Below are 17,886 nucleotides of genomic sequence, written 5' to 3' on the forward strand. Positions count from 1 at the left end.
AGACAGACAAGAGTCCAAAAGCCTATGGACATGGCTACAGGTGGTGGTGGCAGGGGGGAGGATACAAAAAGAGGCAAAGAAGTTTGAAAATCCGGAAATGATAATTCCTCTTTTCTTCCTTGGGCAGCTTGGCTGAGAATCAGATCCACAACAAAGGGACCAAAGCTCTAGCCAGATCCCTCCTGGTCAACAGAAGTCTCACTGTCTTGGAGTAAGTTGGGTGGGTTTCCACATAAAACCAGACCTCTGGGTTCAGAACAACTGGGGAACAAAAGCTAGTCTCCGTTTCTCCTGTGCTAATGAATGTAGTCAAGGGCTGGAGTTTTAGCAAAAGACCTTCCATTCTCTGCTTTTTTTCCCAGGGAATTCTGGTGGAAATTATTAGGCCTATCACACACTGGATCCCCAGATCTTCACTACCTAGAATGGTCTAGAATAGCCTCTTTCCTTTCCAGAATATTTTTTTTTACTTATTTTTTTAAATAAGTACAAGAAGCCACTCTCTGCCTCTTTTCTTTTTTCTCATTTCTTACTTAGCCTTAATCACTGATTAAATGTTACTTCAGTCAAACTGAGACCTGTTAAAGACCTTAGTTTAAAAGGTCATCTCCAGTTGTCCTGATCTGCCACTGGACCTGATGGCCCTGGAGGAGAAAGGGAGGCTGTTAACCTTGCCCAGCCCTCCCTCACTGAAATCCAATTCACTCGAAGGTCATGGAATCACATTCCTGATGTATGGTCCTCCGAGAAGCAACAACCACCTATCTCAGGGATTTGAATCCTCCAAAGTAAGGAGCAGATAGTGGAGCTTTTAAGCTTCCCATCCTTCCTGCTGTGGTTCCTCAGCAGTTACAGTGTTAGTTGTCTTCCTCTGGGAACAAGATACTTTTTTGTTCTTGTTAAGATATCTGGTTCTTAGTCAAGAGATGGCTCCTGCTCCTGCACATTCTTTACTTATGGTTGTTGCTAGTCAGTTCTCACACCCTACAAAGGAGGCAGGTCCCTGGGCTTCTTTCTCCAAATGTGTGTGTGGTCCTAGGGGACCCCTGAGTTTTTTCACAATAATCTCATTCTCCAGAGTCCTCTCCCTCCCTGACCTTCACCTCCTTTCTCCCTCAAACAAGCACCAAGACATGAAACACCAAACCACCCCTCAGAGAGTTCAGTGACTTAGAGGATAAAGCCGGTTCTGACATAACCAAAACACATCTTATCCTTCTATCATAAGCTTCCTTCAGCAAACAGAGGAGGTTAACCATATCATTCTTGCTGTCTTGTTCTTCTATCAGTCTTCGAAATAATTCCATCGGACCACAAGGAACTAAGGCCCTGGCAGATTCTTTGAAGATTAACAGGGTCTTGATATCTCTGAGGTGAGTGTTAATGGTTCTTTTTGCCAAAATTTCTGTCATGAGAGGACTTAGGAAAACTTGTCCTTTCAGGAGCCACAAAGAGCACTAAGATAGATATCACAATATCAGCCCAAATCCCATCGGATGACCAGGCTAAAAGTCATTCTAATGGCTAGACTAGTCTATTCATGGGGTCATTTGGATTCCTAAAGGGTGCTCTGCTCCAGACTGGCTAGATGATCCTATTTCAAAGCAAAATCAAAGGAATGAGAATAATAGGGAATGTTTATAGGGTGTCTTTAATGTATGGAGGAGTAGCATGGGAACACGAATAGAATACCACTTTGTAGCCAGAAAGACCCAAGTTCAAATTCTGCCACAGACCCACACTGACTTTGTAACTAGATAAGTTTCAGTGTGCTAAGCAGATCTCTAAGACTAAGCACAGAAAAGGTGATGATCTATAATAGTAAAGGGAGCTTCCTCACCCGGAGATCCCCTTACTAATGAGATCTTAAGTCTGGTCCCCTTATCTTCTCTCTATTCCATATATATATGGAGAGAGAGAGAGAGAGAGAGAGAGAGAGAGAGAGAGAGAGAGAGAGAGAGACAGAGAGAGAGAGAGAGAGAGAGAAAGACAGAGAGAGACAGAGAGAGACAGAGAGACAGAGAAAGCCTCACTTCAATTTCCTCGTGAGGGAGTTTTCCAGTAAGAAAACTGAGTGACTTGTCCAGGATCATATAGCTTACATGTAAATGAGGAAGAATGTTAACCCAGCTCTTTTGTGCAGATCTCCAACCACTATTCTGAATCTTTGTTTCTATGCTTCTCTTTTGTATTTCAGTCTCCAAAATAATGTCATCAAAGATGAGGGGGCCAAGTTCATTGCAGATGCCCTGATGGTGAACCACATGCTCTCTGTGCTGCAGTGAGTGTCCTGGAGTCAGCTGGGAGCCCCTAAATGTGTTCCTTTCCTGCCTTTGTCTTCTGTAGATCTCTCTGCTCAACTCCTGTGAGCAGGGATAAAGAGTGGAGCATGTTGGGTGGTCCTCAAGATTTTTTGACCAGAATAACTGGTTTTTCCCAAGGTTCATTTCCCTAGAGCAAAAAAAAAAAAAAGTTAGGATAGAAAGACAAGAAAATACGAGGAATTAAAATGGTTCAGGATCCACTTTTGATCCATCTATGGCACTTCTGCACTCTTTCTGCACTTTTGTACTCAGAGGAGTTAAATGTAGCTTTTTGAGGAGAAATAAAGGCAGAGTTTACTATGGACAGGGCTCGGTGCTGAGGGCCAAGGAGACAGAGATAGAAATACTCAGGTCTTCTCCTCAAAGACTCAGTAAAAGGGATGAAAATATATATATACTAGTAACCATGATACAATAACAAGGGATATTTATAAAACCCTTTAAGATTTGCAAGGTGCTTTACATTCGTTATTTCCTTTGATCCTGGCTATAGCTCTGTGATGTAAGTGGTACGGGGGTTACCCCTATTTCATTGACCAGGAAATTGAATCTTAGGTTAAATGACCTGCAGGAGTCAAAAAATATCAATTAGGATTAGAATCTAGGCCATTTTGATTATCGTCCACACTCTTACATTATGCTGCCCCCTGGAGGCAGAATGTATTAAATGTAAAGAGGAGGTCTAAACCAAGTCTATGAAATACAGCCTCCACAATGGGGTATATTTGGGTTTTGGATCCCAACTGAGGGAGAATTACTATGTGGTTCACAGTGACTCTTAAAAAGAAAACAAAATTCTTTATTGATATATTTTATTTTTACATTGGCTAAATTTTCCCAGCCTCTCCTCCCAGAAAGCAATTCTATATATTATATTATGATTTTAAAAATTTATGTTTATATATTGTAATATTATTATAGAATGTATATTGTATATTATTCTTTAAATTAGTTTTTAGTTATAATCTATAATCATAATTTTATGCCATTTTTAAAGGAAAACGGGCATAAGTTTTTAAGAATCAGCAAAACCATTGATTAGATGGTTTTAGATTGATTAGATTAATACATTGATTAGGTGGATACTTAGATCTGGAACAAATGTTAACTGGGCTACTAGAGACAATTGTATAAAGACACACTTCCTGGTCCTTATTCGAGGTAGGATGACAGCCTCAGTAACTTATCTGCACCCTTATCCTAGGTACATTGGTGCCCTATGTCTTTCCTCCCCTTGATTATGAACCAGCTGCCTAATCTGCTTTACTCTTCCTCCCAACTCATCACTGGGATATCACATTGGAACTCACACATAGGTATTTCCTAGAGAACCATAGGGGAATGATTGCAGAAAGAAGGCAGTCATCCCCTGACCTCTACCCTTCAACCCCACTCCCTGCCTGCTCAGTCCTTTGCCCAGAGAATGGCTGATGGATGGCATTTATGGGTAACTGGTTCTTCCACAGCTTACAAAAGAACTCCATCGGGCCTCTTGGAGCCAAGCCAATTGCGGATGCGCTGAAGAAAAATGGGAGCCTGAAAGAACTCATGTAAGGAATCCCGGAGAATGCCTCTCTTCCTATAACTTTCCTTGGTATCAGGGTGAGGAAAGGTTGGACTCTGGTGAAAAATAATCAGGCTAAGTGACCAGGGAACCAGAATGAAAGTCTGAAGACCTGGGAACCACCAAGCCCAGAGTGACTTCTGACTCCCTCAGTGATGCTCTATAAGCCTCTATTTCCCAAGCTATGAAGTGATATTTCCTGATTTTTTCACATCTATTTCTAGGATCCATGTTTTCAGTGGGCAGTACTCTCTCGACTGGCAGAAATGGAAACCCTTCTGTGTATTAGAAGATGGTCTTTCCTAGATATGCTATGGCTAAAGAGATTAGTTACCTATTGGGCAACCTTCTGGTGAGGATGAAACTCCTCTGAATTTAGCTAGGTTGGTCCTTGGGCAACAGATGTGATTTGTTACCTAGCTCATACTTGAAGCTTTGCCCCCTTGAGATGACTTACCAAGACTTTTCATGGTTTTTAAGTGCATAGTGTTAATTCCATAATCTGATAAAGTATCAGAGAATGCCTTTAGTCGAAGATTTTATAAATAAAGTACTCAAAGACTCAGCCTCCAGGGATTCAAAGACAAGTAAACTATCACTTTTGTCCCTAGTTGGTCCAATAGAAACTCTTTAGAGGAATGGAGACCGTCTTGCTGGCTTTGTGTTTTACACTGACAGGACTCCCCGAGTCATGGGATGGAAATGAAAGGAAATATGATCAGAAACACATGCCTGGAACGGAGGGTGGAGGAGGAGGGGATGGGGCTCTGGGCTCACTCCTATTATTTGCTTGTTCTCAGGTTGTCTAGTAACAGTGTGGGAAATGATGGCTCCAAAGCCCTGGCAGAGGCACTGAAGGTGAACCAAGGCCTCATCACCCTGGAGTAAGTGTGCTTGATGGAAAGTCAGGACCATGCTCACTGCTGGTAGTGGGCATAAAGCATATATTCTCCAAGTGGGGCTCCAATTGTTTTCTTTAGGACTTCTTCAGGTTCATTGTGAGTCGTGGGTTATGTTGGGCTATGGAGAGAGACAGAGAGAGAGGGACAGAGACAGAGAAATAGGAAGAGAGGGAGAAAGAGACAGACAGACAGAGACAGGGATAGAGAAACAAAATGAGACAGAGAAAATAAGAGAGAGAGATGGGAGTGGAGGATTGGATTCTTAAATCACATACTTTATTACCAGAAACTAACCAAACATAACTTAGAAAACATTAGGCAGTCCCTCAACCTGCCTGTACATCCAATGCCTTCGCCCTTCTTGTTTGTATCTACCATCTCTTCCTTTGCAATGTGAATCAGTCAAGAGGAGATCAAAGGGTGTTACTTTTGAAAAGATTCAGGTGGGCAACTGTGGTTCTGAAAGAAAGCAAAGAGGGTAAATGAAGCCCTTAAATGCCCAATCTTTTCTGCATAAGAATCCCTAAAACCTATATCCAGTGTATTCTCTCCAAGGACCTTAACTGAGTAGTTCTCCAAGTAGGGTCAGAACACTGGGGATCTTTGAGCAAATCCATCTATTCCGAAGCAGCTGAAATATAACGATGGAATTTACCTTAAAGTTGGAGGCAAAGGAAGGAAAAAATTAGGGGTCATCTGTGACCACTTGGATCCTGCTACCCCACAGTTTCCTAATCCAAGTTCTACTATGGGCTTGTCAAATAGCTAAATTTTCTATACTCTGCAGCCTCAATGCAGTGAATCTCAGGGAGTGAAAAGGGGAGCTGCTGATGGGAGGAACCAAATGTAAATTTAGGAAGCAAGAAAAAGAGATAGATATTTTAATCTATCAGTTCCTTGGACAATAACCGTGGTGTGGAAAGGGGGAAAATTATCTGAAGCCATTTCAGGGTGGAGGTGGGAAGGGAACTGAGGGAGGCATCTTGTCTTATCAAAATTTTAGCTTCCCCCAGTGCCACACACAGGGCACATAGTAGGTGCAGGAATAAATGAATGAAACAATATTTACTAAGCATTTATTATGGGCCAAAAATCTGTGCCAAGCTCTGAGGATACACTCAAGAGGAGCAGCCAGGTTGGAACAGTTACCCGATGGAATCTTAGATTGATACATGCATTATTTGGCTTTGTTAGTGCTGTAGGCTAAGCAAAACTCACTTATCCTCCTGATGGGACACTGACTCCCCTGTTAGAAGCCAGGCAGAGGCTAAAGAATGTAATGATTTCCTTCCTCTCTCTGTCTTTAGCCTTCAGAGCAATTCGATCAGTGACGCTGGGGTGGCTGCCTTGACATGTGCTCTCTGTACAAATCGCACTCTCCTCAGCCTTAAGTAAGTCTTGTTTCCTGCTCTCCAACTGTGGATTCGCATTTTCCAAAGAAAGTCTTTTCTAGGAACGAAAGGGACAGATTTATCATTGTGGAGCCGTCATTCAGGACATCCCATAGAAGGAGATCAAGGTTGGCCAAAGTTTGTGCCAAGCCCTGGCAAAAAGCTCTTTAGTACCCATAGAAATGGACCCAGTAATCATGTGCAATCACAAATCCCTTCCTTTGATCCAGAAAAGAGAAGGGTACTATGGCCTGAGTTGTTTGAGTGATAGTGTGATCCAATGGAAAGAGCATTCGATTTGAAGTCAGAAGACCTGTATTCAAATCTTCACCCTACTACCTTTGGGATCTTGAGCAAGTCACATTACCTCTCTACCCCTCAGTTTCTTTGTTTGTAAAATGAGTAGGTTGGATTATATAATCATTAAGAATCTGTTCAGTTCTAAGTCTGTGGTAAATCATCACCCCCAAAACATCAAAATCTTATTGTGGTACCATTTTCCTCTGCTGCCACTGCACATTATTCTCATTCTCTCTCTCTCTCTCTCTCTCTCTCTCTCTCTCTCTCTCTCTCTCTCTCTCTCTCTTTCTCTCTCTCTTTTTCTCTCTTTCTCTCTCTCTTTCTGTTTTTCTTTCTCTCTCTCTGTCTCTCTCTCTCTCTCTCTCTTCTCTCTCTCTCTCTCTCTCTGTTTTTTCTCCTCCTCTTCCTCTTCTTCCTTTCATTTCTCCTCCTCCTTCCCTCTCTCTTTCTCTCTCTCTATGTTTCTGTCTCTGTCTCCTTTTCTTTCTTTCTCTGTCTGTCTTGTCTGTCTCCTCCTCCTCTTCCTTTTATTCTTCTTTCTCCTCCTTCCGTCCTTCTCTCTCTCTTTCTCTCTCCCTCTGTGTCTCTGTGTCTCTCTCTCTGTCTCTGTTTCTCTCTCTCTCTCTCTCTCTCTCTCTCTCTCTCTCTCTCTCTCTCTCCCCCTCTCTGTGTGTATGTGTGTATTTGCTCTCTCTGTCTGTCCCTCTCCTCCTCCTCTTCTTCCTTTTATGCCTCCTCTTCCTTCCCTCTCTTTCTCTTCCTCTCTCCCTTCCCTGCTTCCTTTCACCAGGTGCCTAGGGAGGGGGCTTTTCCAGGGACTTCAGAACTCTTCAGGCTGGGGAGTTTAGGGAGATGATGGTGATATATAGAATTGGTGATAGTAGGCACAGATTTGGGAAGGGCTTTCTGCAAAGGGGTGTCTACTGTTGGTCGTCCTATGGGCACCTAAGATTTCCTGGGCTTGAGAAGGAAGAGGTGTCTGTTATGGTCTCCTCGAGTGGGCTTCCACTTCTCACTTTGGAATACTGGGGATCATTTTCTCTCCTCAGCCTCCGAGAAAACTCTATCAGTCCAGATGGAGCTCAGGAGATCGCCAGTGCTCTGCGCAGCAATCAGGCCCTCCAGAACTTGGAGTAAGTCAGTTCTCTGGGGAGGAGGGCTTGGTGAGGAGTGGGTAGTATAAGGCAAAGGGCATTGGCCCCCTTGGTTTGTTTTTTCCTAGAGATGGTTAATATTATTTTGGTATCAGCATAAGAACAAAGAAACTCCCTATTAAAATGGTCAGCCTCCCTGGTCTTTCCAATAGTTGGTTCCCTCTGGATGGGCCTAAAAGAGACTAGAAGAGAACAGTGTTCCTCCCTGACTTTATCTCACACTATCAGGGAAAGGTCCTGAGGCTTCAAGACAGGACATGCGGTTCTACCCTAGCTCTGCGATTAACTAGATGTATTATTGTGGGCAAGTCACTTTTGTATTTGCTTCTCTCCTTCTTCCCTAGCACCAAGCACAGGGATTGGCAGGTAATGGGTCTGTCTGGCCCTAGTTTCCTCATATGTGAAATGGCTATCATATCTGCTTTGTCTACCTCAGATCACTGTGACAGTAAATGAGAAATCTTGAAGCATTCTTTTAAAGTCATAAAAGTTATTGTAAAATGATGTCAAACTCAAATAGAATAGTCATACCACAAATTAACAATATGTAACATCATGTTTTCATTTATTTTGTTAAACATTTCCCAGTTCCATTTTAATCTGGTTTAGCTGCACTCTGGAGTTTTGCAGATTGCAGTAATGAATCTGATATCTATGCAGAATGTGGTGATTTGATGAAAAGAAAATCCTAAAAGAAGAGGGATTTAGTTTAGTCCTAAAAAAGAACTTTTGTAAAAGAACTTTGTAAAAAAAAATTTTTTATAAAAGAAATAACTCTGGAATAAGACAGTAGAGGAAGCTGTGAAATCATTTTTTTCCGGTTGAATTCTAAAATAACACATCAATCTAGTGCTCTAGAAGGGCTTAGGGGATAGTCTTTCAAGTAAGTAAGCTCCATACAGTCATAATGACAAATAGTTATTTAACAAAATGCTTTCCTTACAGCAGTCTTGAGATGGGTGGATTAGTACAGCTATTTCCTCATTTTATAGATGGGGAAAGAAGCTCAGAAAGGTGGAGCCACACAGTTTATGAATGTTAAAGCCAGGGCTCAAAACCAGGTTTTTGGTCTTGTTAAACTGATATATAATCCATTCCTAAGACTACTCTCTCCTAAAGGTCTATTGTCTAGAATTCACAACAAGACTGGGAGGTTCAAGGGGAGAAAATCCTGTGTTTAGAAGAAGTACTAGTAGGTAGTGAATAACAGAGCCCTGGACTGTGCAATTCACATTTTGTGTTCTTTTGTTCTTACTTAGCCTGACAGCCAATCTTCTCCATGATCAGGGTGCACAGGCCATTGCAGCAGCGGTGAAAGAGAATCGAGTGCTCAGAACACTCCAGTGAGTTTTCCCCTACCCACATTATTTAATTCTTCCATATACCCACAATCCACAATTTCATCATCATCAAAAAATAAGTAAACAAAGGTCCAGAGAACATTCTAATCCAACCCACTCCCATATTCTACTCCTCTTTCATTTAATATTTTTTAATTTTCCCCAGTTACATGTAAAATAATTTTTTTACATTTTTAAAAACCTTTGACTTCCAGATTCTCTGCCTTCCTCCTCACACCACCCCATTGAGAAAATACATGTGAAGTTATGCAAAACATTTCCATAAAAGTGATATTGCAAAAGAAACATGTATTCTTTTTCTGAGTATGGATAGGATTTTTCATCCTAAGTCCTTCAAAGTAGTCCTGGATCACTGTATTGCTGAGAATTGCAAAGTCATTCACAGCTGATCATTCCTCAACATTGCTATTACTTTATACACAGTGCACATGACATTGCTTGAGTTCATAGAGGCCTATCCACCACCTTGTAGTCCTTAAGACAAAGTTTGCTTCCCCTCCTCCTTTCTTTCTCCCACTCTCTTCTCCCACTTTCATTAATTTACCAGATATATATCTCTCTGCTACAGAGGTTATTAGGTTCAACTAGGAATCTTAGGCAGAACCCTTCCAGCTTTAGTTCCATGAACTTGGAAGCAAGGAGGGATTGGGTTAGCCTGGGAAATGAAAGCAGGGCCAACAAAACTTTGTCATTAGTAACAATTTTGGAAAAATTTGCTAAAGTTTTACTCTGATAATTCATTATAAGGTGGAGATATTACTGAATTCTCAAAAGGTTGTCCCAAAAGAGCACAAAGTTCTTCTGAGTTTTATCAAGCTATATCTATATCTATCCATCTGGTGACAGACTGCCATGCAAATACTAACTTCATTAATTTGTTGGGTTTTTTTTTAATGAAACTGAACTTCAAATAGGTACAATTTTTTTTAAATATACATTAAATTTAAGAAGGTCATTAAACTTGCCTGGTTTATGTTCCTTCTAAACTTTTTGTTTTCTTTCATATATTTTTAATGTTTTATTCTTTTTCTTTCTTTTTTTCTTCCTTCCTTCCCTTCCTTTTTGGCTTCTCTAGCTTCCTCTTTACCCCAATACAAGTCCTGAGGTAGGATACATATAGTCAGGCAAAACACATCAACACAGTAGCTATATCTGCATCTAACTATCTATCTACATCTATCTATCTATGCTATATTTTCAACCCTCTGTGAGAAATGTCTCATCTTCTCAGGTGAGGATTTCCCCTGGCCCCTACTGCTCTTAGCTCAGATTCTCAAGACTACTTTATCACTTATTTTTGCCTGTATCTTACCCTCTGTAGCTTACAATGGAATTTCATCCAGGTCAATGCTGCCAAGGCCCTGGGTCAAGCACTACAATTCAACCGAAGCCTGACCAGTTTAGAGTAAGTACGTGACCCTTCGCACTGGGCAGCCGAGGAAGATGTATATAGGCAGAAACAGGCTAACTATGGCTAGAGAGGAAAACCATGTGGTTGTGTGTGTGTGGGGGGGGGTGGGATTATGCCAATGGTTGTCAACAGTACAAGAAATTCTAGCCCTGAAGCTGAAAAAAAATGCTTTTTAAAGGTCCAATTTTTGTATATTATTATTCACATAAATGTACAGAAATTAACCAGGATCTCTATTGCTTTATTCTAAGTTGAGGGGGGAAAAAAGACAGATGTGGCTGATTCATTAGAATGATTTGGAGCTGGGAGTTCTTTTAAACTTAATTTTCTGGGGAATATGATTAACAAAAAAGAAGCATGGACCAAAAAATTCATTTTACTTCAATCCTTCCCTATCTTATTAAATATAGTGAACCATAGAATGTTCCTTTGATAGCTCAAGATCTTGAAGGCACCAAGGGTCATCATTCTGAAAATCAGTTATAGTTATGGGCTGCTATGGGTATAGAGTTAACAGCATAAGAAATGCTACTCAAAACATCTTTTGGAGGATTAAAAAAATGTATAACTAAAGCCCAATTTTATATTAGCTTTTTTTACTGTCATTTGCTGCTTCTCCAAAAAGTAGAGCACCTTTGAGCTTCCATTGAAGGTTAAGGTTATTGGATTCTGGTTAACTGACTTTTTACTATACATACTCATTATGCTCTGGTAGATACATCCAATATGGACTATATGTACTAGCTAAAGTGGCATGGTATTGACCGAGGCTGGAAATAATGGGGGGGACTTACTATGTTACAGTTTGCAGGAAAATGCAATTGGAGATGAAGGAATGATGGCCCTCGCCAGGGCACTGAAGATGAACACAAGTCTCACGGCTCTCTAGTAAGTCTGTAGGTTACATAAGCTATTCATTGAGGAAGCCAATCCCATCCCTCCCTCTTTTTACACAATTTTTTTTGTTTGCTAGTCAAAGAAATTGTTTTCTTTCTTGCAATTGGAATAAATTAAAGAAGTGGAAAAACATATTTTTGTCTGTAATCTCTTCTCCTAAATAAACCTAATTTTTGCCAAAGAGAAGGATCATTCTGAATTCTTCACATGACCGGATGCCAACATTTGGTGCCTACCATCATCTGGTATCTCTATCAGCCACATCACTGAGTATCAAGAAGGGAGAAGAAAAGTCTATTCCCCCAACTTTTCTTGGAGACTGATTCTGGTCAGTCTTTCTTCTTTAATTCTAGTGCCTCCCCCCCTAATATGTTGTTTCCCCCATTAGACTGTGGACTCCTCGAAAGCCGGAGAACAACTTTAAATTTTCTTTGTATCCTCGGTGCTTAGCCCATAATAAATGCAAATTGACTATTTGATTCTGAAGTCAAATCTGAAGATCTGAATCATAAGGATTCAAGCATGCTGTAGCAGTAAGAACAGTCTTTGAACAAAATGAGCTATTATTCAGTTCAGCCCAAATCAAGTCCCTACACGGTGCTTGATAATGAGGAAATATAAAAATAGCTGTTATATAGACCCAGTTCTCAAGGAATTTACAATCTATTTTTGGGGAAGCACAATGCACACACCTAACTTCAGTACAGGAAGAAGGTAATAAATGCATTGGAAACCAAAGTGCCCTGAGAAATTTGAGAGGGAGAATCAACCAGGAGTGTACTGATAAATGTTTAACAGAATCTCCAAAAATGTATGACATATTTTTAATTTTAATCTGCATTATAAACATTTAATCCATCACATTCTTAAGTCTAGTGAGATGAATAAAATAATAGATCAAGCCTTGGTTTGTAGAGCTTGCCAATTGGTAATAATAATAATAAGCTCTCTCCACATAGGACAAGCTGGTTTCAGCATACCTTCGTCTTCCATCATTGTACATTATTGGTAATTAGATAAAAAACTAAGTATTTGTTATAACTGACATAAATAAAATTTGGATTTGGGGCAAGAAATGAGAAGGCAGGCTTGTCTTTATTAACTACACCATTTCTTGTAGTCTTCAGGTGGCCTCTATTGGAGTACTTGGGGCCCAAGCACTAGGTGATGCATTGGCTGTGAATAGGACCTTGGAAATTTTGGAGTAAGTATATTAGCTTTTAGGGCTGCAGTCTCTCATACAAAATACCTGAGTTGTTGACTCAAGAAGCTTGGATGTGAATTTACATATCAAGTTAAGTCAACAAGCTTTTATTAAGTGCTTGTTCTGTGCTGGGCCTTTTGTTACCTGCTAATAGTTCTGATTTCCAAGAAATCCACAATGTAATGGGAAGAAAACATGAAAATAACTATCTGTGATAGACGATATAGATAAATTGCATTAAAGAGAGGGATGATACCAGCATTCAGGCAGATCAGAAAAGGCTTCTTGCTGAAGGCAGGATTTTACTTGGGACCTCACGGATGCCACAGAAGCCAGAAAGCATAAAAGAGGAAAGAAAGAATTCCAGTTGAAGGGAAAACCAATGAAATATCCCAGGTCAGGAGACTGAGTGTCCTAAATGAGCAAGGAGGCCAGTGTCAGTGAATTACAGTCCATGGAGGGGAATAAAATATAAGAGGAAGGTATAGTTCTGATAGAAGACAAATTTCTTATATGTGGTGAGGTCTTCCAGATGTTATTTGTGGATGATTTATGCTGATTGAATCAACCCCTTCCAAATGAGGATCATAACCACTCAAAAAATTTATCCTAACCTACATAGGAAACATACTATGTGAATAAAAAACTACCTATTGGGGTATTATGGGAAAATATCTACATGCTAGTTCGCTCCTGTGGCAGGTGCAGCTAAACTCTGGGCTTAAAGGCAAGAAACAGTCCCTGGGCTCAAATCTAAAGGGGGAAACCACCTGCAAGAACTACATTTGTACTGACAAGATATAGGCAGAATAAGTTGGGGCCGGTCTTGGAGAGAAGGCTGGGACAGGCTATTTGGAGGAGGCAGGACTTTAGCTAATGCCTGGAGGAAGCCTGGGGAAGCCAGGAGAGAGAGATGACAGAGACAGTTCCAAGCGTGGGAAAATGGGGAGAGTGGGGAGATTGTTCTGTGGAAGCAGCAAGTGTGGAGAGGGTCAAGTTTTAAAAGATTGTAAAGGTAGGAAGGGATCAGATTATGAAGGCCTTTATAAAACAAAAGAAAGGATTTTAATTTCATCTTGAAGATCCTAGAGTTTTTTGAATGGGAAGGTGGCAGTGATGTGATCACAGAGAGAATCCAGAAGGAAGGATCTCCAGGATCAAATGTGCAATCCTCATGACCCCCATAGGTGCTGTGAGCCAGTGACACTACAACTTACCATTCCTTATCTTTTGACTCCAAACTGTGTGATCCTAGGCGAGCCATCTAGCTTCTGTCTGCCTCAGTTTCCTTTGCTGTAAAATGAGGATGATAGCATCTATCTCCCAGGTTTGTCATGAGGATCAAATATTTGTGAAGTTCTGAACATCATGTCTGGAACACAGTCGGCACTTAATAAATGCTTGTTTCATTCCTCTTTCCTTGATCTTGGAGCCACTAGAGTTTATTGACTGTGAAGGGATGACATGGTCACACTTGTACTCTGGAGAGATGAATTTGACGGCTGAGGGGGGGTGGAGAGAGACTTGAAGCAGGGGGAGCAAACAGCAAGATGATGTATACAAGTCTAACCATTTACAAGGGGGTTAAGGATGTTGTCTCTATAAGGCACAGGGCTCATTTCAGTGCATCTGGTCCTCTGACTGGGTTAACCCTGATGTTGCTAACTGGGACCACAGCAAAATCACGGGGAGGTGCTGCCTGTTTGGGGCCTCTGGTTTCACAAGCGTTTCTTCTCCTGTCTGGTGTGAGACTTGGATGTATGAAGCATCCATCTGGGTCCATATTCTGATGAGGATACCAGTTAAGAGTTTTACATTCAGGGTATCATAGTAAAGTAAGTGAACATTTACTAAAATAGAATCTCAAGGTTAGAAACGTTTAATCAGCAATATGGGGAAGTCAGACTTGCAATGACAACCTCAACTAAGACCTGAAATAGATCTTGCTACAATGTCAGAGTTCAAGGAAAAGCTGCTATTCCCCCATCTTCCTTTTCTCCCTTCTTCCCTCTTTTCTTTCCTCCCTCCCCCCATTTCTGTGTCTCTATCTGTCTCTCTATATGTCTGTCTGTCTCCCTCTGTCTCTGTCTGTCTTTCTCTTTCTCATTCTCTGAGTGTCTCTTTCTTTGTCTCTGTCTCATTTTCTCTCTCTGTGTCACTCTCTCTATTTCTTTTTGTCTCTGTCTCTGTCTCCTCTCTCTCTCTCCTCTGTCTCCATCTGTTTGTCTGTCTGCCTCTCTCTCTTGCTCTCTGAGTCTCTTTTTTCTCTTTCTTTGTCTTTGTCTCTCTGCTCTCTCTCCTTGTCTCTCTGTCTCTCTTTCTGTCTCTGTTTTAACACACACACACACACACACACACACACACACACACACACACACCATACACACCCTGGATATCTCTTTTCTCCCTGGCTCAGATCTTCTCATGTCCCCTTTCTCTTGAAACTCTGCTGTCTCTCACAAGACACACTGCAGATGCTTCTACACAAGTAGAGTCTGACTTCAGGGATGTTGTCTCCTGTTGCACGTTATACTGGCTCTTGGGGAATGGAGCCCCTTCCCCTGAGTGTCAGAGTGGATGAAGCACTAGACCTGGGGTCACAGAGACCCAGGTGTGACTCTGAACTCAGATACTTGTCTGCTGGGAAAGTTAGTTGACTCCCTCTGAGGGGTTGCTTTCAGGATCAAATGAGATAATATATGTAAAGCACTTTTCAAACTTTAAATTGTTCCATATATGTGAGCTATTGTTACTTTACCCTCTCCTAGTAAATAATTTGCAGTCCCTAAAACTTTTTACTGAGGACAAAGGTACACATATAAACGTTAATTGCCATGTAGTGTAATCAATTATCTCATTGGCCATTATCTCAAATACATAGTAAAAATCTGCAGCAGCATAGAGCACGTGCAGAAACACAATACGTGCACCTAGAATAATAGCTTATATAGCAGAGAGGTAAATTACAAACTTAATACGTAGGTCATGTAGTACATATAACATCACATACATAGCACCAAATATGCAACCCATCACTAAGCATCATCTGGTTCCACATGTGACCTCCTCTTCCACTACTCTTGAAGCATAAAAAAATCAGTCTGCTCACCAGTCTCAATACTCTCATAGTGACCTTTGCACCCTTAGAATCCTCAAGTTTACTGGTCTATCGTTCTAATTTTGATTTTGTGATTTAGTTCAGGAAAGTTATCACTGTTTCTAGTCTCCAATGAGTCAAGCACCTCATGTGTTTTTTGTTTCCTCGGGGCCTTCCTAGGTGGAGAATTCAGCAGAAAAGTAGCTGTCTATATTCAGCCTTTTTTGGACTTGAACAGTCTCATCTGACTTTTCTGTCCCTCTCCCTTTTCCCCTCCTGCCTCCAGTCTCCAGAAGGTGCGAGCATGCAATTTCTTCTTCATATGAAGCATCTTCAACCAGAACTAACAATCTATTTCTTAGAGATGGGCCCTTCTTAGAGTCCGCTTGACCAACTCTTTATTGCAGTTTCCTCTTTATCAGTAGGAAGTCAGGCTAGTCATTTGTTAACTATTAAATTGCTCCATCTTTCAACTACTTAGAATAAGATAACTCACCATCAGTCCATTAGCTTATATATTCTTTGGATACCATGATTTCTTTGTAGGATTTTTATCTTTTTGTCTCTTTTAACTATGGTGGAAATTCCTGACCACAAACTCAAGCATCGTATTAACTCTTGTTTCTCTCTGATCTTTCTTTTTATCTAAGGACATAACTGGACTATGGTCCTCCTTCAATCCAACTTTTATAAGTGAGACATGCTAGCTGTGACTCTTTCCATCTTTTCCATCTTTTGAGACCCCTAAGCACAAAAGTAACATTTTTGTAATTGTGGCTCTCATCCAAACATCAGCAAATATGGAGTGAAGCCTGTGGTGTATTCTTGGTAGCATTATTATATTTATGTACTAAAAATGATGTGCAGATACCACTAAGCCTTCTGTTCATAGTCCCCCAAATGTGCAGTTATATACAATGAAAATGCTCAGGCATAGGATCCACTCAAGGATGTCAAAGTGTGCTCCCAGATTTCTTGCGTTCCACCAAAATCAATCCATCCTTGAATGACTTGTTTTCAAAATCTCTACTTTGGCAAGATTGGATCCTTACAGGGAAGCCATACATGGTGAAATACTTTTCCCACGATGTCTTGGCAACTGTAGGAACTATCTGGTTTCTTTGAACTCATTCAACAATCATTTATTAAATGCTGAGACACTGAGAATTATGAGGACAAAAATAAAAGTCTCTGCCCTTAAGAACTTACATTCTTGGTTGAGTATGCTTGTACGTACTGGGTGAAATTCTCTATTACCCACAGGTGTTTGCTTATATTTTCCCTATCTTCTTCCAGAAATTAAAAAAAGGCTACCCACACAAACTCCACTGGCTTGCTGGTACTTCTACTTGCCAGGTAAGCACTTTCTTTTGGGAGCACTTTCTTTTGAATCCAGTGAGCATACAGCTCACATTTCTTAGAGAATCTGCTGCCATTTTGTGCTTACTGGCTTACTGACTTGTGTTCAAAATCATTTTCATAGCCAACCATGGAGTGGTATGCCTTGGAAAACACTAGGATGGATTGGGTTGGATCAGTTATAATCCAGCAGAGTTTTTTTATTGCATAATTCCAATTTCTGCCATTTTCTTAATGGCTTAGTGCCCTTTGGGAAATGATGCCCAAGGGTCATGAGGGAAGGTTGGGGCTTATATTGCCTCTCATGCAGTTGCTTTCACTGTTAGTCATCAAAGGGCCCTTGAAGCAAGAAGTAGGGATGGTTCCAATGCATCAAATTTATATTCACTGAAGACACATTCAGCCACATTTTTAGGTATCAGTGGTCTGGTTCCTTGTGGCTCATGGATTGCCTCTATAGTCTTTTATAGGTATCTTTGGGAGTAAAGATTTCTGCATTTATATTAGTATTTCCTGGCTAGTAATGCATGATGGCCCTATGGTTAGTGCGGTGATCCATCTTGGGCAGGCTACTGTCTTTCAGTGCTTGGAATTGAAGTCTGAATAGATAGGCCACACGGTGTCAAAACTTACTGCCTATATAGGGGTGGAGTTCTATGAACTGAATGAAAGGACTATCTCTATTGGATTTCTCAGAGTGAACGTGGGTTTCCTAGAGAAGATGTGGGTTATCACCCATACCATAAGAAGATGGTAGCCCTGGTATATATTCAGATGTGTCAGACATTTCTAGAGTGCTGTTTAAGACTAACTCCAGCCAGTTCAAAGTTCTGTGACATCTTCAAATCAGCTCTTGAAAAGATCAGGAAGCATCAATATGGCTTTGTATATTGTGTGTATCGTACTACAAAGAATCACCATA

General features: G+C 40.8%; 1 protein-coding gene across 3 annotated transcripts in view; it reads left to right on the forward strand.

Moving 5' to 3' along the window:
• Nucleotides 1-17,886, forward strand: part of NLRC3 (NLR family CARD domain containing 3) — a 69,888-nt gene that overhangs the window by 37,427 nt on the left and 14,575 nt on the right. For all 3 annotated transcript variants that reach the window (XR_007948621.1, XR_007948624.1, XM_051967736.1), the window contains exons 5-15: nt 128-211; nt 1,290-1,373; nt 2,198-2,281; nt 3,791-3,874; nt 4,689-4,772; nt 6,098-6,181; nt 7,531-7,614; nt 8,895-8,978; nt 10,318-10,401; nt 11,212-11,295; nt 12,425-12,508. Coding sequence is in view for 1 of the 3 variants with exons in the window: in XM_051967736.1 (XP_051823696.1) it covers nt 128-211; nt 1,290-1,373; nt 2,198-2,281; nt 3,791-3,874; nt 4,689-4,772; nt 6,098-6,181; nt 7,531-7,614; nt 8,895-8,978; nt 10,318-10,401; nt 11,212-11,295; nt 12,425-12,508 (924 nt within the window). In the remaining 2 variants the exon portion in view is untranslated. The remainder of the gene's footprint in view (nt 1-127; nt 212-1,289; nt 1,374-2,197; nt 2,282-3,790; nt 3,875-4,688; nt 4,773-6,097; nt 6,182-7,530; nt 7,615-8,894; nt 8,979-10,317; nt 10,402-11,211; nt 11,296-12,424; nt 12,509-17,886) is intronic.

This window comes from Antechinus flavipes, chromosome 1 (assembly GCF_016432865.1).
Source record: "Antechinus flavipes isolate AdamAnt ecotype Samford, QLD, Australia chromosome 1, AdamAnt_v2, whole genome shotgun sequence".
NCBI lineage: Eukaryota > Metazoa > Chordata > Mammalia > Dasyuromorphia > Dasyuridae > Antechinus > Antechinus flavipes.